This window comes from Buteo buteo, chromosome 22, assembly GCF_964188355.1.
Source record: "Buteo buteo chromosome 22, bButBut1.hap1.1, whole genome shotgun sequence".
Lineage (NCBI taxonomy): Eukaryota > Metazoa > Chordata > Aves > Accipitriformes > Accipitridae > Buteo > Buteo buteo.
In genome coordinates, this window is record NC_134192.1 from 24,103,735 (window position 1) to 24,131,604 (window position 27,870).

The 27,870-nt window shown below is 47.0% G+C and overlaps 1 protein-coding gene across 6 annotated transcripts in view; it reads right to left on the reverse strand.

Moving 5' to 3' along the window:
• Positions 1-27,870, reverse strand: part of EDA (ectodysplasin A) — an 82,757-nt gene that overhangs the window by 23,513 nt on the left and 31,374 nt on the right. For all 6 annotated transcript variants that reach the window (XM_075053984.1, XM_075053983.1, XM_075053982.1 and 3 more), the window contains exon 2: positions 9,531-9,636. In XM_075053984.1, the coding sequence (XP_074910085.1) occupies positions 9,531-9,636 (106 nt within the window). The remainder of the gene's footprint in view (positions 1-9,530; positions 9,637-27,870) is intronic.

Consider the following 27,870-nt stretch of genomic DNA (forward strand, 5'->3'; position numbering starts at 1 on the left):
ACACAAATATACAGACATAATGGCCAACAGTGACAGTAGGTTGTGATGTACTTTATGCTGATCTTTAAATCATATTAAAGGGAAAAAAAATATCTGTAGTTACTGCAGTTCAAGATGATCATAACTGAAGTGCAAGCAAAACAGACAGACCTAGGAGACCATCAGACAACAACCTGTTTCACTGGTCCAGGTAAAGGTGCCTTGTCGAGCAACTGCCCTCTGCCCCAGCTGGAAAGGAGGGAAGGAGTAAGACAAATGTAATTGCTCTCATGCATTTACCAGGTTTTTCCACCTTAAAAAGGACGGTGCGACTCGTAGGTCATCAGCTGCTCTTTGAAGGGACCTGCGCTGGAGCATATAGAGACCCACCAGCCCTGTGTACCTCTTAAGGGCTTTTTGGCATGAGGAACAACATAGGTCCAGGGTCACAGAAGCACCAGGCTGGAAAAGCAATCATCCTTTCGAAGTCTGTCACCTCTGTCATGGTGTTGGTCCCACTTTAGGGGAGAGGGCTGGATCCAGTCACCTCCCGGGGTCCCCTCCACCCTACGCTCCTCCACGACCACAGCTCTGCTTCTCCAACAGCCAGAGCTCTGCTAAACACCACTACTCACTGCTTTCTCAAAAAGGCAGAGGTATCCTGACTCACTGCAACAGGCATTTCCATTGCTTTATACTACATAAAGAACAACCAAATTGATTTATCTCCTCAATCCCATCCAGGTCCACTTCGGGATTGGGTGGCAAGGTACCAGGACAGCCTACTGATACCATGAAGGCTTTTAATAAAAATATCCAGTCTCCACTGAGTAGGTGCAAGCACACCACAGCACAAATGTGTTCACGAACAAAGACAAAACCCTGCTCCCAATTAACTACAGAGCCACTGTTGCTGGCAAAATAATATTGCACTGACTTCACAAAAACACAAAAACCCAATCAAACATAAATCTCCACCCTTCTTAACTTCGCTCCCACATAATCAGTCCCAGCCAAGTTCCTGGGGTTCACACCAGAACCTGTGGCCATCATATTTCATTTTCCACACTCTCACTGGCTATGGAAGAAGAATATGATGTGCCTTTTGTTTTCCTTCAGGCACTTAGGTTGGATTCCAAATGCTGGATCTTTACAGCAGAGCTGACAAACAACATTACTATTTCTAATTCAAGTATCTCAAGGCTTTTTTTGGCTTGCTGGCTGGACTCGCAAGGCTTATTTTCTATACACCACTACACCCTATTGCTTACTTTATCAATACCACATATTTGAATTCAACAATTTAAAGCGTAGTATTACAGCTGTGTTTTTATTTTGTTTGTTTTATTCGGTTGTTGCTTAACACAAAACATTCTGACATTTTAAGTCATATCCCACTAAGATAAACAACTAACATATGTCATGAATTCCAGTAGAAATGATTCCCAAGTGGTGCTGCAGCAAGGTTTTAACCAAGCGTACGAAAGGCTCTCTGAAATTGTTTGCTGGATGTTTCAAATGCACTCTTCCCCACCGCAGCTATCCATAAGGAATCGAGGGCAGGTGGGAGGAAATCTCTTCGACTATCTCGTCCCTGTAGAACTTCACATGTTTTTCTTCCTCCCGTATGTAATTCTGCCTAATTGGATCAAAAACCTCTGTAGCGTTGAACAGCTGTCTGTAAACTGATGGTTTAATTACACAGAGTAGCATGGGATCTATATCCAAAGATATATCTGTGTGCATATACATGTACTTCCATTTGTATGAATCTGAAAAGGGGTCTGAAGGAAACCCAAGAGAGACCCCACCACTCTTCGGGAAGCCAAAGTCAAGTCCCTGCAGCAAGTCATGACACAGCAAAGCATTGCCTGGCTCAGCCAACTCTTGAGTTTACCCATTCACAGCATTTCAAACAGATTAACAGACTTCACCAAATCCCGCTCGCATTAACGAGATGAGTTACAAATCCAACAATGTTGCTATACATCATGGCCAACAAAGCCCTAATGAAAACATGCAACTACCGTGCCTCATTCACAACTTTTTCCCCAAAGAGTTTCCCATGGTGGTGGCGGTGTTCAGCTTTGGGCAACAGCAATTTTCTTATGGCTAATGTATCTGGTCTACTGTAACTGAGCGGATTTTTAATGAGCGCCCAGACAGGCCACAAATTGAAGACAACTTCACAGTTCCCATCACCAGCGAAGCAGCTCTGCGTTTGGCTATTCAGTCCCACCCTGGCCCCCACAGACAGAAAAATAAGCTTATTCAGCCCAAGATCTGCAGAAGGCAGATACCTCGTAGGCGCTGCAGCAGGACCCTGAGCCTGGACTGCCATACCTGGCCATTCCAAAGGTGTACGTGATCCAGCTCAGCACCAGTTCCTCAGCTTTTGTGCTAGAGCTGATCTGCGACCAGATGGGCTTGGAGCATGTGCTAAGCAAACTTGTGTCTGCCTGCAAAATACTCGGTGGATGTGGCCAGAGAGCCAGTTTATTCACAGAAATCAAAGCTCAGCTGCAAATACTTCAGCAAGACAGACAATAGAGCCTCTCATACTGTGGGAAAGAAATCACTAGCTCCTAGTTGAGTTCAGCATTTACAATGTTTGGTGCATGGCATCCATAGTTCAGATGCACACATAATTCAGATGCAATCGCATTCCTGCCTGGCTGGAACATCTGTTCTCCTCTCATTAGTCCTGGCCATGTTTTGTAACAGAAGAAACTATCTGAGATTCCTGAAGTTCAGTATTTGACCCGAGGCATTATGAAAAGCCCCGGTTTTCAGAAGTGGAATTCATACGGAATCACCAGTCACTTCTAATAACGCTGGTCCCTGCTTAACATGCAGCTGTAAAAAAAGCTCAGAAGTTTAGTTCAAGTTTCAGCAAAGCCTGCTGAAGCACACACCGTGGGCTACGCACTGGGGATCCTTCAGGACAACTCGGAAATCCACCCAAAAGCGGAATCAGCGCAAGTATCTGAAAATACAACCCAAGGTGAGATTCTGACCAGAGAATTCCTTCTCAAGCCTTCTGAATATCCTCGGCATCTCAAAACCTCCCAGCGGTCATCCCACCACCTTATTCCAACCAGACAGGAGGTACCAGGGAAGGACAAACACACACCAGAGCAGCTCTACGGATGGAACAAATCAACAGCACCTAATCACGCCTTTGCAAATATTAAGAATAATGAAGCAAGATTGCTTTTGCAACAATCCAGATCACAACTGGAAGGGCTGGCGAAGAAAACAGGGGGCAAACGGAGGTTGCGTATGGATCACGACACATCGACCATTACACTGTGAACCCTGTGACCTGGAACAATTCCTCATCACGGCCACCATGCAATTAGGCTTGTACCTCTCCCAGCAAGTTAATTGCTTTTAATATTTAATAGCCAGTTGGGACAGCACCATACCAGACTGCAGTGAAGAATTCTGGACTCCATCAGTTTTCAGACCCTGGTTCCTTCCTGCTGACTGATGCAGCACATCCTCATGAAAATATCACCCTCAACGTAGACTGCAGGAATGAACGTTGCCACTCAGGCTTTCAGCATCACACGCTTTCTAGGTACAGAAAGTGACTCCAAAATCTTTAAGCTGAAGGAGCATGTTGGCTCAAGCCTAGATGTTAACACCTCTGCTTTCCCAATGCCCTTGGGCTACATGGAGCTTCCCTCAAATTATGCCTTGCTTGGGTATCTACCACATCATGCCCCTGGATGACAAACAACTGCCTATGGTTTCCCAAGACAGGCTTCAGCAAAGATTGTTAATGGACACGGCAGCAAATTTGACCTCAAAGTAATTTCAGTATTAAAAAAATGAATTCAGAGTAGTTTGAACCAAGGACATGCTGAAAATGTTTCAGCTGTCTAAAAATTTATTCCCTTAAAAGTTATACCTAAAGCAAGAAGATCTCCTTTAACATCATCTTCACCTTTGCTTTCACTCATTTCCAGAAATGACATGGTATTAATCTACCACTGCTGTAACAGAGCTGAAACCAGGACCTAAACATTATTCTGGCTTTTTAGCCAGTTGTTAAGTTTCTCTGGATCTGTCTCAGTGGAAATGTTGATTAGAAATGAGCACAGACACAAGACGTTAGTCTAAAATAAGTTACCTATATATTTATCACTGTATCTTCATGGCTGAAAAGTGCCCGAGGTATAAGAACTTAGACAGCTACCTGCCTTATTATCATAAGCATAGGTATAACATGCAGGTAAGGATCTGTAAATGAGCTGTAGTTCTTAATTTTACCATAGTAATAACAAGTACTGACAGCAACGTCACAGGAAAGGGATGGAGACTGTCCACGAAGATTCAAACATCATCTTAATTCCCCCCTTCTCCCATTTTGGGGGAAATCACAGAGAAATTCAGGGGGAAATCACTAAGTGCAAGCACTCTGTGGTGAGCTTTCCTTTTGGGACTGTCTCCCGCGCTCCAGTATCCAGGAAATGTTCTGTATTTACCGAGTGCTCATCACCATGGTTTCGGAGCACAATAAGGCTCTATCGCCCTTCATACATCTGCGTTTCTGGGAATGCCTGGGCTTTGGGGAATTGCACGGGGCCGACACAAAGGCACCGATTGTTCTGGAGGCAGGGGGACGAACCTGCCCTTTCCACAGGAGAGGAAGCCGGCAGGAAAAGTTGCTATTGTGATCTAGATATTTAAAAAAAAGAAAAGAAAAGAAAAAAAAAAGAAAAAGAAAGAAAAGCCCTATTGCATCGTTAGCACTGCTGGGTTGGCCCTGGGACCAGGGGCTGCCCGGGGGGACGGAGGGAGCCAGGCACCCCCGGCCAGACCCTGGCATCAGCTACCTGCTAAACCATCCCCAAACCATCCGAAAACCACCACCCGAGTACTAACAGGCTGAACCCACGTAGCCGGCGCATCACTTCCAAAGCTCCAGGTAGAAGCAGGGATCGAGATGAGCTTCTGCTCTCCCAGAATTTCATTTTCATTTCAACAAAAGCCATTTGCAGCACTGAAACCCATGAGTTCTCATCAAGGACTTTCCTCGGCAGTAAGGTCTGCCAAAGTAGTAGGAACCAAATTGTTGTCAGCTTAAGGACAGCCATCTGCTCAGCCTCTTCCCAGCTGCCATGCTCCAAATCAAAGAATGGATAACAATCACTTATGTTTCTCACCAAGCTCAATATGAAAAAATCTAGGAAGGAAAAAAAAAAAACCCAACCCAAACCAAAAAGCAAAAACCAAACAAACCAGGAAAGCAGCACGGCAGGGATCTAACTGGGAACAGAGATGAAAGTAGGAGAAAAAGAAACTAGGTTTTTTTGTTTTGTTTTTTTTTTAAAAACAATGTTTTTTAAAGAGTCCTATTGACATCTGCTTTGTAAATGCTCTGTCATTATTTATAACCTCAAGAGCACGGAATTGTCTCTGTAGTTACAACCATGCTACTCCCATATTTTGGCTTTGTTAGCAAAGAGCCAGCAGCATTTTTACTGGTGCTCTGGGAATAGAGATCTAACATTTCATACACAGTTTATTTAAAAGTGGACTAATTTAACATTCTTGATGGTTCCTTTTAGCACAACTGTTGCTAATTACCAGCTCCAGAATGATTTGTTAATCTGGGAGCAACAGCGGTTCCACAGCAGCATAAATACACCAAGACAGAAAGGAAGGAGGGAAAAAGAGAAAAATAAAAAAAAAGACATTGAAGAGGGTCAAGTTTTACTGAACTAAAGCAAATTAAGTGACAGGTGGAGTCGGTAACACCGAGTAGAAAGAACACCGTAAAACGGAGCCGGAAAGGGGATAATCCTGGTCCTTGAGACGCAAAAAAAACCCGCGGCAATTTTTAAAGCTGCGCAAACATTGGTTTTGGTGGCACGGGCAGGAAGGTGGCTTGAAAGATGGTCGGTGCTCCTCAGGACTGGGACAGGCATCAGGCTCCCATTAATCCCGTCTGTCGGTGGCCGGGTGACCCACGCCAGAGCCGGGCTGGACCGACGGCGAGCGGCGAGGGGAGCCAGGCAGGCACCGCGTCCCAGGACACGACCTCGACTTCTTTAATTGGTTCCAGGGCACCGTGCGTGGAGGGACACAAACAAAAAATAAGCAAACATGATCATAAAACATGACAAGCGGGTAGGAGGACCGAAGCCGGAGTCCTCAAAGGAGGAGCCCTTGAAATACCGGAGTCATGTTTGGAAGTGACAGGATCCAACTGATAGCTTTGTGCTTTTGCACACAACTTTTCCTGGGGTTTTTCGGCAAGCAACAAAGAGGCACCAAAGCAGCTTCGCTGCTCGTGGCCTCCCGTGTCCCGTCCCTGTGGCTCCGTGCTCTGGGCATGGCCACGGCCATCACCCTCGGGACCAGCTCTGACCCGTCTCAAAACCACCCCTTTCACAGCAAATGACTTGAAAGCACATTTTCCTAAAAGCAAAAACTTCCAGGAAAGGAACAGTGTTATCTTTGGCATTTATAAATCATCAAAGCCATCCCGTTGCCGGTACCGAGAGGAGCAGGACTCAAACAGCCGTGGAAGGGGACTGAGCAGCCTCCCTCCAACCACGGCTTCCACACTTGGATCACTTTGGTCTTTCACTGCATGTGGAAAGGACTTGAAAGTTCATAAAATTAATTCCAGACAAATATTAGTGAGGCCTCAAGTGGAAAGCACATCTCCTTCCTTCTGGGAATTTATAGTTCATCCACTTTTATCTTCTGGAGGCTCTTTGGAGATCAAAGATTTGATCAACTTTCCCTTTGCAAAGCTCACGAAGAAAACGGTGTTATCAGTACCGTGACACGATCTTATTTATTTTTTTCAATGATTCATTGTCCTTCTCTAAAAAGTAAGATTCCTTCATGTAGGTCTAAACCAAACAGCCTGAGTTGCACAAGAAAGCTATTCTGTTTATTTATTGATTTTACGGTTGTTACGAGGTCAATCCCTACCCTGACAGCTTACACTTGTTAAATACTGCTCTACCTAATAAAACTGAGATGGCCAAACACGAAGTAACTGCTTGCCAACATAACCCGCCCTGCTAACACCACTTGGAAAATGACCTGTCGCTCTGGCAATTTTCCCCACCTCCATCACGCTACGGGGTCAAACCCCCTAACTGACCAAAAGACATATAGAATCGGTGGAAGTGAGCTATGTTTCTGGAGTGACTCAGCTCTGATGCATTCAGGGAACATGAAATCTGGGAAAGGAGTGCAAGTTATAAAAGTAGGACACGTTTTCACCCGGACACAAGGATGATGAGAAAAGCCTTCGTTAGTCCACTGACTTTCAGCATCTATTTCTCACCGTGCAGCGATTCTCTGCACATCTGGCAATAGAAAAGGCAGCACTTAGGCAGCCTAACGGACTAGGCTGATTCCTCCGAACATCTGCCTGCAGCACTCCATTTACACCGCTCGCATACAGTGGAAACTTGCTACTTACACAAGCGACTTGCGAAGACACTGGAATAGATTTCAAGGAGTCTGTGCAAAAGGACTTGGATCCCGCCTGAGCCATCTGAGCATCAGAGCGACACTGGCTCTAAAGATGATGGACCACATTTAGCTGGAATCACTCAGGGAGTCTGTACCAAATGCATCATACTTGTCAGCGTTTTGGGGAGGAGGAATCTGGGGAGTTTCACGAAGCTCGCTCTTGGAGCAGAGCCACAGGGAAACGCTTTTCCACTGTGAAACTGCGAAGGCTTCAAGGGAGATGGGAAACTCATGGAGCCAGGGAGCTGGAGAGGAAAACTAACGCTAGCCGAGAGGTTTATAACACAGTCAGGACTTGGGCTTAGCAGGCATCAAGCCATGCACAAACTGCTACTCCTCCGTTCTTTCTTTCCCTACTTTCCCTGGCATCCAGTCCCCTTCTCCTCTCCGTATAAAAATGGACCTGTGCTTTTCTGCAGCAGGAAAGCGTGGGAGCTCTTCCAGCAGCTCGACCCGGGAAGCAGTCCTCATGTCTCTAGATGGACAATCACGAAAAGACGGCATTGGAAATAAAATTCCTCATACTGAAATCAGGCAGGATTCAAGCTAGGGGAAGGGACTGAAGGTGAAGTTAGTTTTACTTCTTTCGGTATTTATTACTTATGTTCTCAACAAGCGTTGAGAGTGGTGTTGGTGCAATAAAGATGTCGCAGCACTTACCCTAAGTTATGCTCTACCTAAGGATTCTGGCGCTGTTCTTAGAAGAATAAAAAAAGGTGTCATTACATGACTTCAAGCATGAAATAATTTTGGCAGGGTTCATTTTCCACTTTAAAGCACCCTTCAGACATCCAGGGGCTTTAGAGGACACCTGCCGCGGGAAGAGCCAGCCATTCGGCACGCAGAGCGCAGCTCCTGGAGAGCTCCAGGGAATTGCCACCTTTCTCTAATTCTGCCCCGTTATCTCCCAGACCTTTACCCACAAGCAGCCGGTGCCGTCCCTCGCCCATCCAAGCCATAACCGACCCACGCAGCCCGGCTCCTGCTCCCACCGGCTCCTGCTCCCACCGCCACGTCCTCCGCGCCAGCTCGGCACCTTCGCAGCCATCAGGAATGGCCTCCGCCTCCCGGATTAAAGATTAAAACACTTCAAGAAAAACCCCTATCAGATAGTAGCATGTTGTAATATTTAGCACCCGCATAAAGCATGGGTACCACTGCATCACGGTATGGCCCATCCCACCAAGGGGACCGTCCACGTAGGGCAGGCGCCTTGTCAGACACCAAGTCCAAAACCAGCCAGAAGGTCTGAAACAAAGAGACCAGATACACGAGAAGGGCTCTGGCATCGGAGCGTAGCAGAGCACGACACGTGGAGGACGATGCTCTCGCCAAGGGACGGTGACGGCAAAGGGCAGCAGCAGCTGCCGCCCTGCGGACCCCGAGGACGGACGGCATCGTCACACCAGGGGGGTCTCGGGCTACCACTGAGGAAGCCCAGCACCCCTGGGGTTGTATCACACATACTCATTTTATACTTGTCAAATCACGGATCTATAATTGTGATTTTTTTTGTAACTCTACGCTCTCTTAATACAAGCTCTGTACAACTCTTCCCATCACACAGGCTTTGAACCCACCCAAGACCCTCTGCTGCACTGTGAAACACCGTTAGAACCCAGTTATCATTTTGCAATGCAGATGTTCGAGCTGTTTGTTGGACTATGAATAGCTACTTGATGATTTTAAGCAGAGACAGTGTACAGAACAACAAATATAGGTGTAGAAGTACAAATTATAGCCTTAAATGAGCCTTACTATTAGAGAAGAAGAGTCAAGAACAAAATTACTATGTAGCATTAATTTGCACAAAATCACTAGATCTACAGTTGCAGAAATCAGAACTACTGGAATTCCTCATCTGGAAGTCAATCAAAATCAGACAGAAACTATTAAAAGCCACAGATGCCAATTTTTTTTTTCCCCACATACAGAATTCTGTACCAAGAACACAACCATGATCTGAAAAAAAAAAAAGTCAGTCTTCTGCTCGGCTGTGCGAAGACGAGAAGCGCAGCAGCGAGGAACAAAGCGGGACTCACCGTCTGGCCCTTCGCTGCCTTTACTCCTTTTATTTCGACGGACACGTCTACCTTCTTCTCCAACGTGCAGCTTTTCTTCAGGGTGAAAGAAGTTCAGCAAGGCCAGCTGGAAGAAGAAGGACAAGTTTAAGCATCTTTGGCAAGGACGGCTTAGCCGAGCGGAGAGCTCGGAACCTGAACGCCAAATCCTTTCCATTAGGGATAGCTCTGCTGAGCCGACGGGGAGAGCCAAGGGAAACACGAGATGGCTGCTCCCAGATGCTCAGCTCATCCCAAGGGAAACCGCAAGGAGCTGTGTCCCCTTGGAAGCAGCCTAAGACTTGGGAAAACACAACCTGAAGGGTTTCGGCAGGGAGAAGCATCCCCCCCCAGGACACGGCGGGGCTGCAGGGACAGGGACGCAGGCAGCATCAGGGGAGATCTATAGCTGGAAAGAATCAAATGCCCCAAATGCCGATGCGATCATTTCTAATTATTCTCTGCAAAACTTGCTCAATCCTGGAGCTCTTTCACCAGTATTACTCACTGCCAGTAAGTTTTTCCTCTCTCAAGCTCTCTTCTCCAAGCCTCATTAGCTACTGAGATTCAAAGGTCTTCAGGGACCTTTAAATCCAATTCGGGATACCACATAAATTAACACTTTAAACCCAGAGCAAGTACATCTTTATAACATGACTTTTGCCAAGAGGGAAAAATTCTATGTAGCGACCTCTTATTCATGAAAAAAATAGTTGCTGCATTAAAAACTCTTTGACAGTCTTTACATCAACAACCCAACCCAGGAACAGGATCTGGGAAACCAAAGGACTTCCCCAAAAAGAACCCCCCAAAGCGTTTCTCAAATTCCCAAGCAGTTTATTTCCACCTGTGTGCAGGCACGTCTGCATTTACCGCAATTCCTGATATTTTTGTCATTGCAATGACGTTGTGTCCGAAAAGACCCCGAAACGCTGCGGGATGGCCTGGGACCAGCTCCCCGCAGCCTCACGACACGCACAGTTATACTTTTAAGCGTATATAAAAAGCAACGGCAAGGAAAAGCTGGCACTTACCTACCTAAGGAAGGACCGGTCACAGCATCGGATGGAGAACTGGAGGCTCTCATTTACAACAAGTCTTAGCAAATGGAGAGAACAAGGGGCAGAGCCCATCTTCCCTAACTGCCCGCATCCCACCACGCGGACCCAGGCACGGAGCGCGGGAGCAGGATGCTCCTGCAGACACTGCCAGTACCTTCCCCTGCACAACACAGCAGGGCAAGGGATGAGCAAAAAGCGAAGGGTTTTTTTTTTAAACAGCTTATTTAAATCAAATTGAAACATTGTAGAACTAATTGACGGAACAAATTGCATTATAATTCAGGTTAAAATGTCAATGAAATCATCAGCGCTGCTTTTGAATGCCGTTATTACTTGGCTCTCTTACTTGAGCTTTACAAAACATGACTAAATAAGAGCACTGAAAATGAAGCGGGGGGAACCAGCCCGTTCAGATGCTCCGCTTCCCACCCCAGCTCACCCTGCTGCCTTCGGCCACACGGCACACGACCTGCTCCCGGCACTAAGGCTAAAACCAACATTTTTCATCTTGGGAAGATTTTGTAGTGGCACAACCCCTAATTGTGTCAAAAAACCCAGGTTTCCTTTCCCTGCTATTACAAATACAATTTTAAGACAACATCCACAATTCTGAAAAGCTGCAGCGTAATAGTAAGCTCACACCATGCCACCCCCTTCTCCACATCTGGGCACTGACACGCAGATTAGTGATAAATACACTGATTTCTTTTCCTGCCAGGTGTAAGCTGGATTCTTGCATGTCACCCTCCCACCCATGCTGTAAAGAAACAGAACTACCAGCAGTCACTGGAATTGTCGCAGGCACCTGCAGCATCTTCCACAACCCCTCTCGTCCCCAGAGGAGGCTCTTCAGATCATGAACGTGGAGTACAAAGCTATTTGTTTTCAGCTGGGAGAACATACATTCAACATTGCTGAGCTTTTTTTTTTTTTTTTTTTTTAAAGACAGACGATTGCTCAAATCTTCATAGGATCACAGAATAGTTTGGGTTGGAAGGGAGCTTTAAAGTCCATCTCACCCATCCCCTCCCTGCCATGGCAGGGACACCTTCCACCAGACCAGGCTGCTCAAAGCCCCATCCACCCTGACCTCAAACGTTTCCAACGATGGGGCATCCACAACTTCTCTGGACAACCTGTTCCAGCATCTCGCCACTCTCATCATAAAGTTTCTTCCCTATGTCCAGCCTAACCCTATCTTCTTCCAGTTTAAAGCCCTTGCCCCTTGTCCTGTCACCACAGGCTTTGGTAAAAAGTCTCTCTCCATCTTTCTTATAAGCCCCTTTATATACTGAAAGGCTGCAAGAGGGTCTCCCTGGAGCCTCCTCTTCTCCAGCCTGAACAACCCCAACTCTGCTACTCTGTTCTCACCCAGGTTTTATTTTTATATCGCACTTATCGCCGAGCAATCAGAAAAACACTAAATATTGGCTAAAAGTAATCTATCCATTCAACTTTGTCTTTCTGATAAGACCAAGTCAGAAAGAGAAATGACAGTGAGGGTGAACGACTGAAATGTACCTTTTAGGAAAAAAACCAATAAAAATAGCTTGTGACGGCAACTGTGACCACACTAGCTAGTAGCACACGCCGTTTTGAGACCAACCCCGCGAAACCAAACTTGCCTGGAGAAGTGACACACCACTCCCCCGCGCTTACCCTGCCAACGGACGCAACTGCTGCGAGCAAAAAGACAGAGAGAGGGGTTTGTCCTAGGGGCTGCTCCCACAGCACTTTTAATTATGCAAGTAACGGCATTTAACCTACGGCCACCGGCGTACAGGGGTTCAGAGGGGTCCCCCTCCGGATGGAAGGAGCTGCTCAGGACGGATCACCCTCCGGAGTTCAGGGCAAAGGGTGGCCAAGCTGCCTTGCCGGGTGCAGCGCATCGCTGAGCCCCACGCGGCTGTGCTGACGAAGGCAAATTTTCTCTCCCATGACTCAAGGGGTCCGTTGTTCCAGGGGCTGCAGCTGCGGGAGGTCGGGGGATGCTCGGCCGCCGGGTCAGCTGGGGACCGGCGGCTGGCACAGCTGCGCTGGCTGGGAGAGCAAAAGATGCTTTTTCCATTCATCACCCCCCCGAGATACGATTAATATATTCACTCGCAGCTCTTGGACTCCGCAGCTTTTGGTCCGGACGCAGGGGTGCATGTTGTTGCGCCTTAAATTAAGCTCATCTACTCTCTGTTATTTGGCGCGGCCGTAATGAGGGAGAGGATTTGCGGAGCAGAACGAGCAGATGTTTGCCACCCATCTAGCAAAACACGATGCAGCCACACAGACAGATGCAAAAGGAGAAATCACCTTCAGTGAAATGCTGCTGGCTGGACACTAGCACAGCACTACGACACGGAGGTCACTGACAGCAATGCTTAAAATGTCTGAAAAACACACTGAGCGACCAGGACGGCTTCTGCGGGCTCCCTCCCCGCGTGGGGAGCAAAGCAGTGGGCTGGGCAGGCGTCTCGGTCGACCTGCTGTGGCCATTCCCGTGGCTGAATGCCTCCCATAATTTTAAAACCACCCAGAAACGTTTTGCACAAATATCAGTTGGATGCTTTCAGGGAAATGCCGAGCAAACACACTTGCAGGGCTTGAACGGGCACCTGCCCGCTAAGCTCGGGTGCCCCACGCTCGTCCCCCTCACCGCAGCTTGCCATTTGGACCTTTGCCGGGTCTGGGAAAGAGATGAGATGCCGGAGCCGGACCACGAGCGTGGGTGGCCCCAGCCCAGGGGATGAGGAGGTGCGGAGCGAACACATCTGCGCCGGCCGAGCAGGGCAGGGCTTCGCTGGAGCATCCCGGCTGCGGCATCCATCCCTTCTGGGGAGGTCTGCAAGGAATTACTGCCCTGGTCCATTGCTTCGCTGAAACTCCTCGTCCTCGGAGTCAGGGAGAATTGATTCTCGCAGCCTCTGTGCTTGTAGAGCAAGAGTATTTTTGAGGAGCCCAGCAAGCACATACCTGCTCCCAAACAAGAAGTCGCATTTTCTCTGTACGGCTACGCAACAGCGGCAGAAAAGGTTGGAACGATTACCGTTTTCCTCCTCCCCCAACCTAAAGCCCTCAAATTACCTTAGTTTTAGAAACACCATGTAAACCCATTAGGACTCCATACTTTTAATCAAGAAAATCACTATAGGATGCGAAAAGGTCAAAAAGCCAAGAGAGGAAAAATCCCAGGGGAAACCATCCCTCAAAATAACCTGTGAAACAATAGTAAAGGCATGCCTCACCAGAATGAATCAGTTCTACCTTGGTTTCTCCCAGCAAAATAAAGAAAAACAAAGGCATGCATACAAAAGCGCTGATTTTCTCTGCAGTCACATGCAGAACCCGCTCTGGAAACGCAGAACAAAGCTGCTCTGGGATGTCGAGGGAGCACAGTAGGAACCCCCAAAAAATCAAGTAGCCTGCAGCCACTCAAACTCATCTGGTTCGTATGGATGGACGTTCCACACTCTACAGAAGTAAGAATAGAGAGACGTGTGTGTATATACATATATCTATATATCTATATTGACTATTTGTTTTTTAAGGTACTGTCCTGGTTTCAGCCGGGATGGAGTTAACTGTCTTCCTAGTAGCTGGTACAGTGCTATGTTTTGAGTTCAGTATGTGAAGAATGCTGATAACACTGATGTTTTCAGTTGTTGCTCAGTAGTGTTTAGACTATGGTCGGGGATTTTTCAGCTTCTCATGCCCAGCCAGGGCACCTGACCCAAACTGGCCAACGGTGTATTCCATACCATGGGACGTCCCATCTAGTTTAGGAACTGGGAAGGGGGGGGGCAGTTTTTTTTTCTGGCCGCTCGGGGACTGGCTGGGTGTCGGTCGGCGGGTGGTGAGCAATTGCCCTGTGCATCATTTGTACATTTCAATCCTTTTATTACTTACTGTTGTCATTTTATTAGTGTTATCATTATCATTATTAGTTTCTTCTTTTCTGTTCTATTAAACCGTTCTTATCTCAACCCAGGAGTTTTACTTCTTTTCCCGATTTTCTCCCCCATCCCACTGGATGGGGGGGGAGTGAGTGAGCGGCTGCGTGGTGCTTAGTTGCTGGCTGGGGTTAAACCACGACAGGTACCATAAAACAGGAAGCTTGCTTCAGGCTGTGAAACCCAAACGTACCAGAGAGTTATGGCTGGATATACAAACCACATGCAGTAAGAAAAACAATGCTGGGATGCTGAAGTAACTGTTAACTTTTGCATATTTAATTGCATCCCTCTGCAAATGCCTTAAATAACGCACACCCCTCAGAAACACTCTACAGGAGTGAAGATCCACTGGACACCAAGGGAATGTATTTCCAGTGGTCAAACAGCTTGAAAATGAGAGAAGTGGAAAAATACAACCCAACCTATGCAATTATGCACAAAAAGGCACATTTTTTTCCTTAGGCAAAGCCAAGTTGGTAGAAGAACTAGTGTCTTCTTCCTGATTAACAGCAGAATTGGGAAAAAGCAGGCAAGCATTCAGGTGCACAAGCCCTTTTCAGGGAAAAGTGCATTCTTGCAAAGACTTTCAGAGCATATTTATCACTAACAAAACCCCCAAAGAATTCTCTGCATGCAGTATTACAAAGTTGGCTTTCAATTAATCATGTGAAAGCTAGACCAGGCAGCTTTAGATCTAACCAATAAAACCCACACTCTCCTACAGCACAATGTCTTAAAGCACCAGAGAAAAAAAAGCATGAAATCATCCTCTTGCATTATTGTTTAATGGTTAAAATTGTTAAAATCAAATTCCCTCATCATTTGCAATTTTAGAGATCATTAGTGTGAGAAGACTAATAACAAGACTTAAGCTCTGTAGAGGCATTCTTTGCAAGCAATACTGTTGTTTTTCTGGTGCTCTGAAGTTCAGCCATCGGAGGTTGCGGTTCAGAGTAGCAGCTACTTAAATATCAGCCCCATTGTCCTCCATGAGAAATTTGCCTCTGGTAACACGTGGTGCAAAAAAAATAAAAAAAAAATTAAGTAGCTTATTTATTTTCAAACAGACTAGAAAGAAGCTTGGGGAGTAGCTGTGCTTTATTGAAAAAAAACCCCATTCAACATATTTTAAGTCTTGTTTTTGTCATCATTACTTTTTCCTCATGAAAATGCAAGAAGCGAAAGAGTAAACGATTCCCATTTCAACATGACAAAAATTTATACACAATGTCTTGTCTGCAAGACAAGCCGCAGCCCTGAATATAAAACTCTTGTAACACGATATATACCATAAGCCAGAACGTGGTCAGAAAGAGTGGTGGAGACAGCAGAGATTATACTTGCTCTAAGCCAGAATTCTCATAACCCATCTTCCTTCCTCAAATCTGGTGTTTTCAGCCCAGCTCAGCTGCGTGCGTCCTTCCCAGGGGTCTGGAGTAGGTTACACACCATCCTCAGCAAACCCCTCCACTGGCTTTTTTTCCGGCGTGACAGCTGAAGTATGGTCCTCTCCTTCAAGACTGCCCGTAACTCTTCTCGTCCCTATTGCTTCATCTCTCCCATGGCTCCCCGTCATCCTTCCCCCCCCGGACACCAGCCACATCCCTGCTCTCGCCAGCTATTCACCCTGAACCCCGAGGTCCCAGGGGCACAAACCATCAGCTTTGAGTTGATACAAAACCCACCACAGTTCCCCCTCTTACTGATCTGCACGCAAGGTTTTTAGACCCAACGGTGATCTTTAAAAGCTTTTTCCACCCAAAGCTATGAGGCAAAGCAATTCTATAGTCTAGAGAATAAAAGCACCAGCAAGGCTAAGGAGCTTATCCAAAGCCAGGCGGGAATTTTGGGTGGAAGGAGGGACTGGGCTATGCCTCTGGCTGAGAGCCGGAACAGCAGAGCCACCTCCATCCTAATACTCACGAGGAGCTTCATAACGAGTGACGACCAAGGAGCCAAGCAAATATTTGGCCATCAGAAAAAAGAAAAGACCTTGGTCTCAGAGATGGAGGTGGACCAGGCAATGCCATGGACCAGTGGCACAGCACCAGCTACTGCCAGCGGGCAGGAACGCCCATCTCGGTAATCTATGACTCTTAATGTGCCACCATGGCTTTTAACAAGCGGATTTGCGATGCTTTCGATCTGCCGAGCATTTCTGTCCTTGGGTTGAAAAGCCTTTTCAAAGAGGACTGCGCAATCCCAGTTTTCAGAAGGCCAGCGAGTCACGCTCCCGGGTCTTCTAGGCACTGCGGTAACAGAAAATCATTAGAGAACAATAAAAGAGGAGGGAGCATATTTTCCTAAGTTTTTATTGGTATTTTAACTTCATTACCCAGGAAAGCCACTGTATTTTTCAGCACAGAACATTAAATCTGATTGCCAGTTATCAGTTCAAGCCTCATTACAAAGCGACGAACACAGCGAATTAATTGCCATTGGAGGGTCTAACGCAGTTCTTAAACTTTCCTTCAGAACCGAACTCTTCCCAGAAATTTTCCTCTCCTCTGCATGTGTTACAGAGCTTTAAGTAGTAATCCTAGATCGACAACAGTGGTCATCTTTCCTCATATTGCAAACTCCCACAGCTATAGCTATGAAGCTTTTACTGCCAAAATTGATAACCTGTCTGAACGAAGGGAAACCAGAACACAGATCAAATTTTTTAAATTTCATTTGAACTTCAGTAGTAAAATTGTTAGATCAAACTGACCCACCAAATGCCACACCATTTTCCAGAAACAAGCCTATCTTTAAAACAAAAGCATTGTTTTCCCTACCAAAAGGCCCTCAAAATCAAGAGCAGGTCACTCTCTTAACATCTACTACAGGTAGTAAATTCCAGCAATGCAGGCAGCAAGGCAAGTTAAGGCTGTACATCGATTGAACTACTCTTGAAACTGCCCAGCTCATGATATAAGACGTTGCTTCCCAAGACGAAGTGCCTTCATATCACCACATATTTCCAACAATCCAATCCTGTCTTATGGTGGTTTCTCTGACCACGTCAAGTCTAGAAGCTTTGGACAGCTGATCAAGCCAGCTTCTGCACATTCCATACACAACATACAAAGTATTTATATTTCCACCACTGATTCATTTCTACTTTTCCAACTGTTAACTGTTCTTTGTAGAAGGCTCAGATCAGCACCAGCGTTACTCCTTCCATATATTTCTGTGTTGATCACAAACCGCGCACACGCACAAAAATAAGTTTTTGTAGCAACGTGCTTTAAATCCTCCAGGCTGAACCCCAGCAATCGCAGCCCACGGGACAGCAAGGCACAAGGTATGCTCTTCCAGCCCCTGGTTTTGGTGGTTCTACCAGGCAACAGGACTTTCTGCTGACTTGGGAGTCCAAGTCTGACATTGAGCCACATTGGAGAACAACTCCACGTGGTGTTATTTTCACGATTTCCCTTAGCAGCCACATCTGGGCTGTGGGTGAAGGGAACGAGAGGTGCCAATGTCCACATACAACATTCCCCTACTTCCACCTGGAAGCAGGGAGTGCTGGCCACGGGTGCAGGTCTTCACTGCATGGATGGCTACCCAAGGGTTTCACTCTGGCACGTCGAAACCAGAAGTCAACTATGGGAGAACAGACTTCAACGAACAACTCTACGAACAGTGGTGTTTTCTGCACTTCTTTAAAAAACAATAGGATATAAAAGCATAAGTGAAGAGAAAACCTGATCCAACTGAACATACCAGTTGCTTTTTACTTTCCATCAACTCAGGGAACCCGAAGCAAACGCACTTAAACCCTAACAAGTAAGAACGTGGCAGAAACAGCAGACAGATGGGTTTGCTCTTCATAAGAGAAGGGAAGAGTGTAACTTTGGAGAGAAGGAAGGGTTCTGGCATTCTTTCAGCACAGGCAGAATAACCCATGCAACCCCGAGAAACACAGCTTCTGTCACAAATCTCTGTATAAAATTTGTTTCTAGCATAAAATGGAACCAGGTACACAGTCCAAATCCCTGGGTTACACGTACATCGCAACCTAAACTGACTTTGTAGGAGCAGCTAAATAGCTAAATTTGATACCAAACCAGCATCATCTCAAGCCTAGAAGACCGTGATTCGGTTTACAAGGTTGTTTGCCCAAATGCTTGCCCCTGGACACCCTTCCGTGGAGCTGCCTTGGTCCGGAGATGAGCTGGTGCCTCCCGCGAGGATGCTGGATGGAGGTGGGATGCCGCTGGTGGGATGCCGCTGGCGCTGCAGCCAGACACGACCTCAGCAGCATATACATTACGTACGGCACGGAGCAAGGGCTGAGGTTTCCAATTTATTACACCTGTTGGCACTGAAAGAGAAAGCTAAAAACACAACCCAGATGTGAGGTAGAACAAGGTCAAAGCCAAGTTTAACACCACATATGAAGACACCTGTAGTAAATTTTTTAATGGTAGCAAGAGTAAGAGATTCCTGCTGCAGGCTTCCCTGTCCCGGCACAGCAGACCTGCAGGAACCGAGCACTTTGCTGGGAACACACTGGTTAAAACGCTGAAAAAGTATCAATGTCAGAGCAAGGTAAAGAACTTAAATCAGTTCCTTTCGTCTCCCAAGGAAATAAAATTTAGCTGTGAACCAGCGCCAGACAGAGATCTGCTGTCTATTAGCATGAATTCTCAGTTTTTCACATTTTAATTAGCCTTCATAGTCTTTTTCAGTCCCATTTTCAGCCAGCTGGGCTACGTCCCCCTCCATATGGAGGTCATGGTTTCTTCTCCTGCATACCAACAGCAATTCTTTTCCTATTTTAGCATTTATATTATCAAAGCATTTACGCACTTCTAAAAAGCACTCTGCACGCTTGCTTTGGGGGGAAACCCTGTAAGCTTAAGTGACTCGGTATTAGCCATATTTCCTCCTGTTGCCTGTTTCTCCATCTGTGCCTTTGCTCATGCTTTCTCATGACCTGGATCTTCTCCAGTACATCCAGGACAGCATGAGGTCAATAGCACAATCCTCCTTGAAGACATAATACCTCTTAAAAACCCTCCTGAAATCAGGCGCTGCTCTAGCAAAGAGCTTGAGGGCTCTGCTGCTCTACTTGGAGCATCTCTGTTGCCCTGTGAAATAAAGAACTGGGTTCCCTCCAGCCTGCAAAGGCTTGCCTTCAACCACCCTTGGGTCTCTTCATTAGGAGAAAGTTTCCTTTCGCCGTGTTTGAAAACGTTTTTAAGAATACCTGGCATGTTCTGTTAGCCATGACAGAAACACTGATCTCATCTGGCTTCCACAACCAATATAACATGAACCATAACAAGACGGAGAGACCATTCCCAGAAGACGCCGTTGGGCCACTCTCCACTGAGCGTGCTGCTTTTCTACCCAACGCCTTCAACTTGCACCACTTTCAGACATTTCTTATGAGACAGGAGCACTAAAGTCCCAACACCTGAAACAGCTGAGAAGAACAGCTTCTTGAATGGATAGTCATCTCTTTTTTGAGCCCCATCTCCAAAGCAGACACACACTCAAGGTGATAAAGCCACCTCTTCTTGCAAGAAGTGACCAACCAGCAGAAAAGACGCAACCAAATCCTGTTCTGGAGCTTTCCATTGAGAATATGGCTGTAGTACCTGAATTTAGGACATTTTTCAGTTCTCTGGTATTTCTCCTTTTAACTTTCAAAGTTCTACTTAAACCCACTGCTTGAGATGGGACTAGTCGCAGCAAAGAATGAGTTTGGGTTCATTCACTGAGATGATCCCCACAGTAGAAAGTTACAGGAGAACATTTGTCAGACATTGGAACTGATGAACTTAATTCTGCCCTTGCTGTCAGACATGCACGCCTACCCTTTTTTTTTGGAGGTCTTCAAAAATCTTCATAATTTTGAAATCCTTTTGCTATAAACTGTTCAGATAGATGAAGTTTTAAAAATGTTTTTCCTCACTCCATAACAAAACAAAGACTTCCTGTTAGAATGCGTTTTTCCTTTCAGCACAAGGGTTTTAAAACCCTATTTTCTAAATCTGGATGTTAAAATTGGCCTTCAGCTATGATTAATTTTTATGACATTTTATTGGAAGAAGAAAAACAGAAGGGAAGGAAACAGGAGGAGGGAATCAAGTAGTCCAAATCAAATAGCATTACCATTAAAAGAAAAACAAGTCCACTGTAAACGTAACATCCATGAAATAATGCATCCGATATAGGGATAAAAAGTCCACTACAGCAACTGGGAAATAATCTCAAGCAAATCATTACCCATGCATTTAAAACAGCTTCCATACTCGAGCTCTTAATGAAAAAGCCACAAAGCCAAGAATAAACTAATTGTCCGTTTTTCAGTTGCTGATTCCCATCATGCAAGCAGAGCACCCCTAATCACGGGGGTTAGGCAGCGGCACCGTGGTGTGTCCGGACCTGCCGAGCCAGCACACAGCTGACACATCAGAGAGTTCACAACCTTGGACCTGAATTACTTTTATAAAGACATCTACTTAAGACGGTGAAGGTTTTAATGCCGGTTCCCATACCTGCAGGAACGCATGATATTGTGGTGGGAGACGGCGGCTGCCAGTTTAATTCTGTAAAATCAATCTGTTCAAATAAATCATGCTTTGTTGCCTAATTAATCAGATCCACTGCAATTAGTGTCAAAAGAGACTATGATCTCATGCAAACAGGATTAAAAGCTCTGAAAGCGCTCGTTTTGTTTCAGGGCACGGCAACGCAAACAAGTCACCGCAAGGCAGAGCCGGGGTGCGGTGCCGCAGCGTGCCAGCGATCCTCCTTCCGTGCGGGAATTGCAAAACACCGTATCCCACAAGGAAAGCGGCGCAAACCGGGGCTCATCGGAAACAAATGGGACACGGCACGGGAACGGGGGAAGGAGGGAACGTCCGTCCCCTCGAGTCCCGGCTCCAGAAAGCAGGGAGCACCGAGGTGCTGCTCGGCACATGGCACCTGCGAAGCAAGTTACCGCCAGATAAACACAGTCCTTGCCAAAAATTGAAATTACACAGCTGTTTGGTCCCCTCCTGGCTTGGCTTCCCCTGGCTGCGTTAGCTCAGCCGGCAGTTGTTGTCTCCTCTGGAAGCAGAGGCACCCGGAGCACGTTCCCATGGCCCCAGCACCCATCGAAACCAGCAGCACGAGGAGAAAACAAACCCACCCACAGCACTTCACGTATGGCTCCTTCAAGAAGGGTTATTTGGGCAGCTGAGGGAGCAAGAGGCGGCACGTAGGAACGCCAGGAGAATTCAGAGTACAACAGGAGGGATATACGACCATCTCCTGGAAATTCCATTTCATTCCTTTTACTGCTGAGCACCTTTCCTTTGGTAACTCCGATGGCTCGGCAGAGGCTGCGCTTGCCGGATCGTTGTGCCCGGTAATGTGCCGCAGAGACCGACCGAGTGAATATTGCTGGGTCTACCCAGGGACTTCATAAACCACCATTTCACATGCAATGGAACAGCAGAAAACCGAGCTTTGAAGGAGCCAATGGTGCCTGGCTCATCTGAGCGAGAAACACCAGGATATGCTGTAGAAATGGAAACTATTGGAAAAGAGCTGGGAGGAATTCAGGAATCTGAATTTTCCATAAGATGCTATCTCACACAGTTGGTCCCAAGTACCGGCAACACGCACATCCCCAGCCGTATTCTAGGCTGAGCTTTGGGGCTGCCAAATAACCCAGCTCCGCTTGCTGCTGTAAGGACCAGACGGATTCCTAATCAGAAAAACATTCTCCGTTTACTCTCTACATGGAAGCAGAAGGACTGCTTTTAATTGAAATAAAACTGCACCAAACCACCCCGTCGTCTGAGCAGCCATCCTTCGAGTAGGAGGTGCAGCTGGCACAGTACTAGCAAGTGCATTTCGAAGCTGAGCGAAGGAATTACATTATCGTTTTAGCAAACGAACCTCAATTACGCCACTCGGTCTCCGGCTGTGGGCAAGAGACACAGCAGCACTAGACAAGAAAGGAGAGGTGTTAGTTTTGTGCAAGCCAAGCCTTTCTGCTTCAGACTTTGATGTGAGGAACTGGAGAGCATGTCTTTCAAACAGGCGAGAGCAGCGACAGCAAGATGCTGCACACAGCAGCAGTCAGCACAGCGTCTCCTGCCGCGAGGGTCCATACGTTTTCAGACCATCCAGATGTTTCCATCCAGTGCGCCAGGCCAGCTGCTGCACAGCTGCCTCCAGTCGGGCTTTGTTAGCTCTTGTGCGAGAGCAGCGCTGGGGAAGCGCTCGCTCGTGGCTCGCTTACAGGTTCTTATTTTCTGGCACAGAAACGAAATGTTTTTCTGTAGTCCTACTAGTTTGTCAAGACGAGTTAAAGTATTTAAGTATTATTTTAAGCTGGTGGATACTGCTTGTGCCACCGCAGTAGTTGCCTTCTCCATTGTATGGACACTGCAAACCGAGGCACTGAAAGATTAAGTGACTTTCTGAAGGTTAAAAAAAAGAGTCAGGAAAGTTTCATAAAAATGCCCAATTCCTAAAATGAGGGCTAAGCTGGCTCGTAAGATTCGCAAGCTGGCTCTCAAGTCTTTCTGAAATGCCACCTACCTCAGCTTACTCCCAATCATTTAAAGTTCAACATTCAATTGTAAGTGTACACATAGCGCATGAGGGTATTCCTGACCTGCTCCTCTGAAGTGGACCCTGACGACTCTTCTCCAGGAAAAATCTAATCTTGCCACTCTTTTATTTTTTTACAACCATTCATTTTATCATTATCCTCTTCTTTTCACCCAGAAAACTGCCAGGTACCAGATATGGAAGAGGCAAGTCTTCCTGTATCAACCCATGTCCTGCTAGCAGCGAGGCTTCAGAGATAGATATGGATATCTCCATATATCTATCTATATAGGTACCGCTGGCATCCCCAGCTCAGAACCCTGGGCACCCAGGCTGGGCTCGGAATGTGCCAGTCCCATAGCAGTGGGCAAGCAGACCGAGGAGTGAATCAGAGCGTGGGACCGCTGGAGAGCATCCCCGAGGCTCCAACAGCCGGACTCCCTCCTGCATCCCAGCTGCTGCCCGGCCACATCGGAGCACGCAGGGCCAACAACCTGCTCCGGCACATCTGGGGACCCGCCGCGGCTGATGCCAACTCACCGTATCGCATCCGTCGAGGTGCAGGTTTATCTTTCCCTGCAAACTGTCGCGGGCACATCGACGCCAGAACTCCTCAGGCTACCGGAGCTGGCTGGCAGCTTTTTGCCTGACTTTTGGCACTGGGAAACAGGCAGTGCGTCCAGCAGGAGAGGACGGGGAATTTGCCACCATGTCCCACACGCACCTTGGTGTGGCGTGCATGCTGGGGGTCTCATCCGGGCACTCTGCACGCTCGCTGTTAGTGGGAAACGCTGCCGTAGCAGAGGAAAATTAGGAAAACAACCCACTCCTGTAGCCAGAGAGTATTTTCCTACTTTTCTGGGTGAGCCGAACAGCTACATGGCTTGGGGCTCAGTATAAGAAAAAAAAAAAAAATACTGTTTACAGACAGAATTTTGCAACTTCTCCAAACGTCACCCCAGGTCATATTTGGCCCGTGATAGGGACACAAAACCTGAGCAAAACGCCGAAGTCTGTGCAGCCTCACGCATGCACGGAGCAGCCCAACGCATGCACCGTGCAGCCCTGCAGCACCGCAGCGCTGCCAGCACATGAGCACGGACAAGGACAGGCAGCAACATGTACTAAAGAAGGACCCATAAACCTTCTGAAGGCTTGAAACTGAAGAAGGATGGAAACTGTTTAACTTTTGCCAGGAAAAAGTATCAAGTATATCCTCACTGGATTTTTCAGTTTGGTTTGGTTTTGTTTGTTGTATTATTATTTTTTTTCTAAGGCTGAAACCGGCTTTCTAAATCATCCTAGACAGAAAAACAAATAGGGACATCACACTGATTCAATACCCAAACAAAAATTATTCCACTGGCCAGGTTTCGCCACAAATTAAGTGTACTGAAGCCTTTATTTTTCCCACAGCACACACTGAATCTGCTAAGAACTGGTCATCGACACAGCCAGCCACACCGCCTGCAAAGCCCAAGACAGGTCAAGGGCAGGGTCTGGCTAAAATCCCGTTCCTGAGGAGCAACAGCATCAGCGACCAGCTGGAACCACCGCAGCCTGGGTCACACCGGAGCTCTCGGGACGATCTTGGTGTCACGATGTTTTATTCCCTTGATCCCCGGGATCAGCCAAACTGGGAAAGGCTCCCACGCACCCCCGAATGAAAGGGATATTTTACCATAACCTTAAATAAACAAAAAGCAGAGGAGACAAGATGCTGCGGGGAACTACAAAGCGCAATTGTAAACACAACAGCAGATAAAGCAGATGGATGTTTCAAACAATCATTTGCACTGGAAAACAACACATGGGATATGTCCCCACGCCCGCGGGGAATGAATTCGCTGCAGCCAGAAACTACGTCACGCAGTCAAATTTCAATTTCTACGCCTTCCCTGCCTACCCTGAAAAAGCCCACCAGTAAAATCCAGGATCTTGCATGGAGACAAGGATGCTGGAAATATTGTCACAAGGATCTTACAATCCCAAGGTGAGAAACACTTTTGGTGGTTTTATTATTACCCCAGAGGTCTGATGCCCAGCAGCCAAAAGGAGGTGGAGATGCTTGGTCTGGATCACATTCAGACTCAGTTCTGGCCCTCTTTAGCTTTTCACACACAGAGAGAGAACAATTTGGGTTTTTATTAGCAGACTGAAGAAGCACGAGGTTGAGATGAAAAGCAGGGTGAACACAGCCAGCATGAGGAACCAGCCTCTTGTGCTAGATCTTATTGTCCTTAAAAAAAAAAAGAAAAACCCCATAAACAAAGTAGCAAAGAATAGAAACTACCAATAAAACCGCCTTATAAAATGGATTATTTTGGAATTACACCATCATTTAGATGATGGTATTTTGGTAGCAGCAGTCCATGGGATTCGTGCCCCTCAAGAGGGTCGCTCCTGCTCCCCCACCAGCACCTTCACTCACAGCTCAGTGGCTGAATTTTTTAATTAAAAAAATTAAAACTGCTGTCTTATTGATGAGGCTGAGGGTGCTGCCTGGTCCCTCACCCTCAGCTTCCTCCCCAGGATCACCGAAATCCATCTGCCAAACGTGCAGAAGCGGCATGAGGCAAGGTAAATATTTAGCTAGACTGAGGTTAACCTTTTTAAAACGTAACCCTGCTTCTTACCAGGAACTCAGCTGGTTGAGCTTTGTTGACGCTCAGTAGGTCAACATTGGATTTGAATCCCACCTCTCAGGAGGAGTAACCTACAAGTGTCCTATGGAAGAACAAACCCACCGAGGAGTTAAGACGGGGGCTTTAACTAAACATATCTAACTAAAAACACCCGAACGCTAATACTGATGTCATGACCAATACTGATGACATACAGCAGCCTGCCGAAACACCCAGGACGTGCCCAGGAAGGCAGAAGGAGACCGTATTGCTTCAGATCAGAGGTGAACTCAGATAACAGCTGCATACATCAGACTAATTCAGACACACTTAGCAATACCAGAATATGCTAGACCCCCCCGAAAGGCCACACTTACCACTTTGCTTTGCTTATGTCTCTGCACGCAGGGCTGGGTCCAAAGTGGGAACGCTTCACCAGTATGGCAACACTGGGAAGAGATCCTGAAGTACACGCGTGATCTTAGTTACAGAAATTCAGAAAAACTGATGATCGGCCTCCCCCCTCGTTACCAGATGCTCACATATATCACTCGGCAGGGAGAGCAGAAAGTCAGACAACTTTATGCAGCAAGGTCAACATTCAAAAGGAGAAGAAACCCAAGCCCTCTTTCAACTTTTAGAGTCGAGGAAAAAAGAGAAAAGGAGAAAGAACATCTGAAAGGGATGAAATAAGTACAGCACCCCAGAAGCACAAAATGTAACCCCCCCAAAAGGTCAGCTAACTCTGCTAAGAAACCAATTACACTTCGACTGAACGTGCACCTGGCACCTCCTGAACTTGCTTTCTTCTGGGATGCTGTCAGTTCTCCATTAACAGAAGAGAGGAGGGATTTATAAAACAGCTGTTTCTGTGCAGACATGATATCCAGCAGCATGTCCCAACACCTACCCCTTCAGTCCTGCTTTATCGTCTCACCCACACCCCTTAAGTGGCTCTTTGTCAGACACCGGAGTGTTGACATACCCTGTCCTGCAGAATTATGCAAAATGGAAAGCAACAAAAAGTTGGGCTGCGCATGTTTCTGTGGATTAGCTGCTATCATCCTTCTAGCCAGGAGCAGTACTTGTACTGTCTATTTATCAAGATAATTCCCTTACACATGCATTAAGCAGAATACCCCATAAAAGTTAGCAACACTTTAAAGCACCATAACAAACAGTCGTTGCTCTCGTGCTACCTGGTGAGCCAGGAGATGCCGAGGTTCTCGTTAAGAGCCTCTCAAAAGAGCTTCACTCCAAGTGAAAAAGCAAGCAATCACCGCTTGCTGCATGCAGGGCACCAAGCAACTTAGGGCAGGGGAACGTGTGAGCAGGCAACGGTGGAAGCTGCTCTTCCACTTTTTTTCCAGTTTAGCATCTCCGAGTCAGCCTCCAGCATCTCTCACGGGGTCTCAGCTGTGCTGCAGTTAAAGGTTCATCCGTGTTCCAGCATCCCTTCTTGACACCAGTGTCAGACTGTATCTTTTAAGAGCAGTTATTTACTGGCAGGCAGATTTTGAGATGCGTCATTAGGTGGTACTGGAGTCTTTCCATCGACACTCCTCTCGCCATAACCACATCAGCGAACCTCTGACTCGGGGAAAAGAACCGCGTAGCAGCAAAACCCTGGGTCGCAAGCGCTAGAAGCCAAGAGCACGAGACGGATGTCCCGCAGGAGTGCTGCGGAGACGACCTCCACGGTCACATCAACTCACCCGCAGCCCCTGCAGGGGCAGCTCCCAGCCTAAGGGCTGAGGATGGATGGATGGACGGTCCCTGCTCCCCTCCAAAGCTCCGCTCTCCCACGGACCCATCCCAGCACGGGCCAAGCACACCGCCTGCAAACCCTCTAATACAAGAGCGATCAGATTTGAGGGCTATCATTCGTAGGTAAGACTGGGGTATAAATAATTTGTTGGGATAATAGCCTTAATAGCCGCTCTGCTCCCCATTTCACTCCTGCCGCCTGCCCAGGCACGCACCGAGGCAACGAGCTGCTCTCGACAGGCTGCGGAGCACAGACTTCAGTGGGTGCTGCGAATATCTTGGGTCGTATTCGGCGTGGGGCATATCAGCTGTGAGGGTGCCCAGGACTCCTCAGCTGAAAACTCGGTCTCCATTGCCTGAGGCAAAAAAAAAAAAA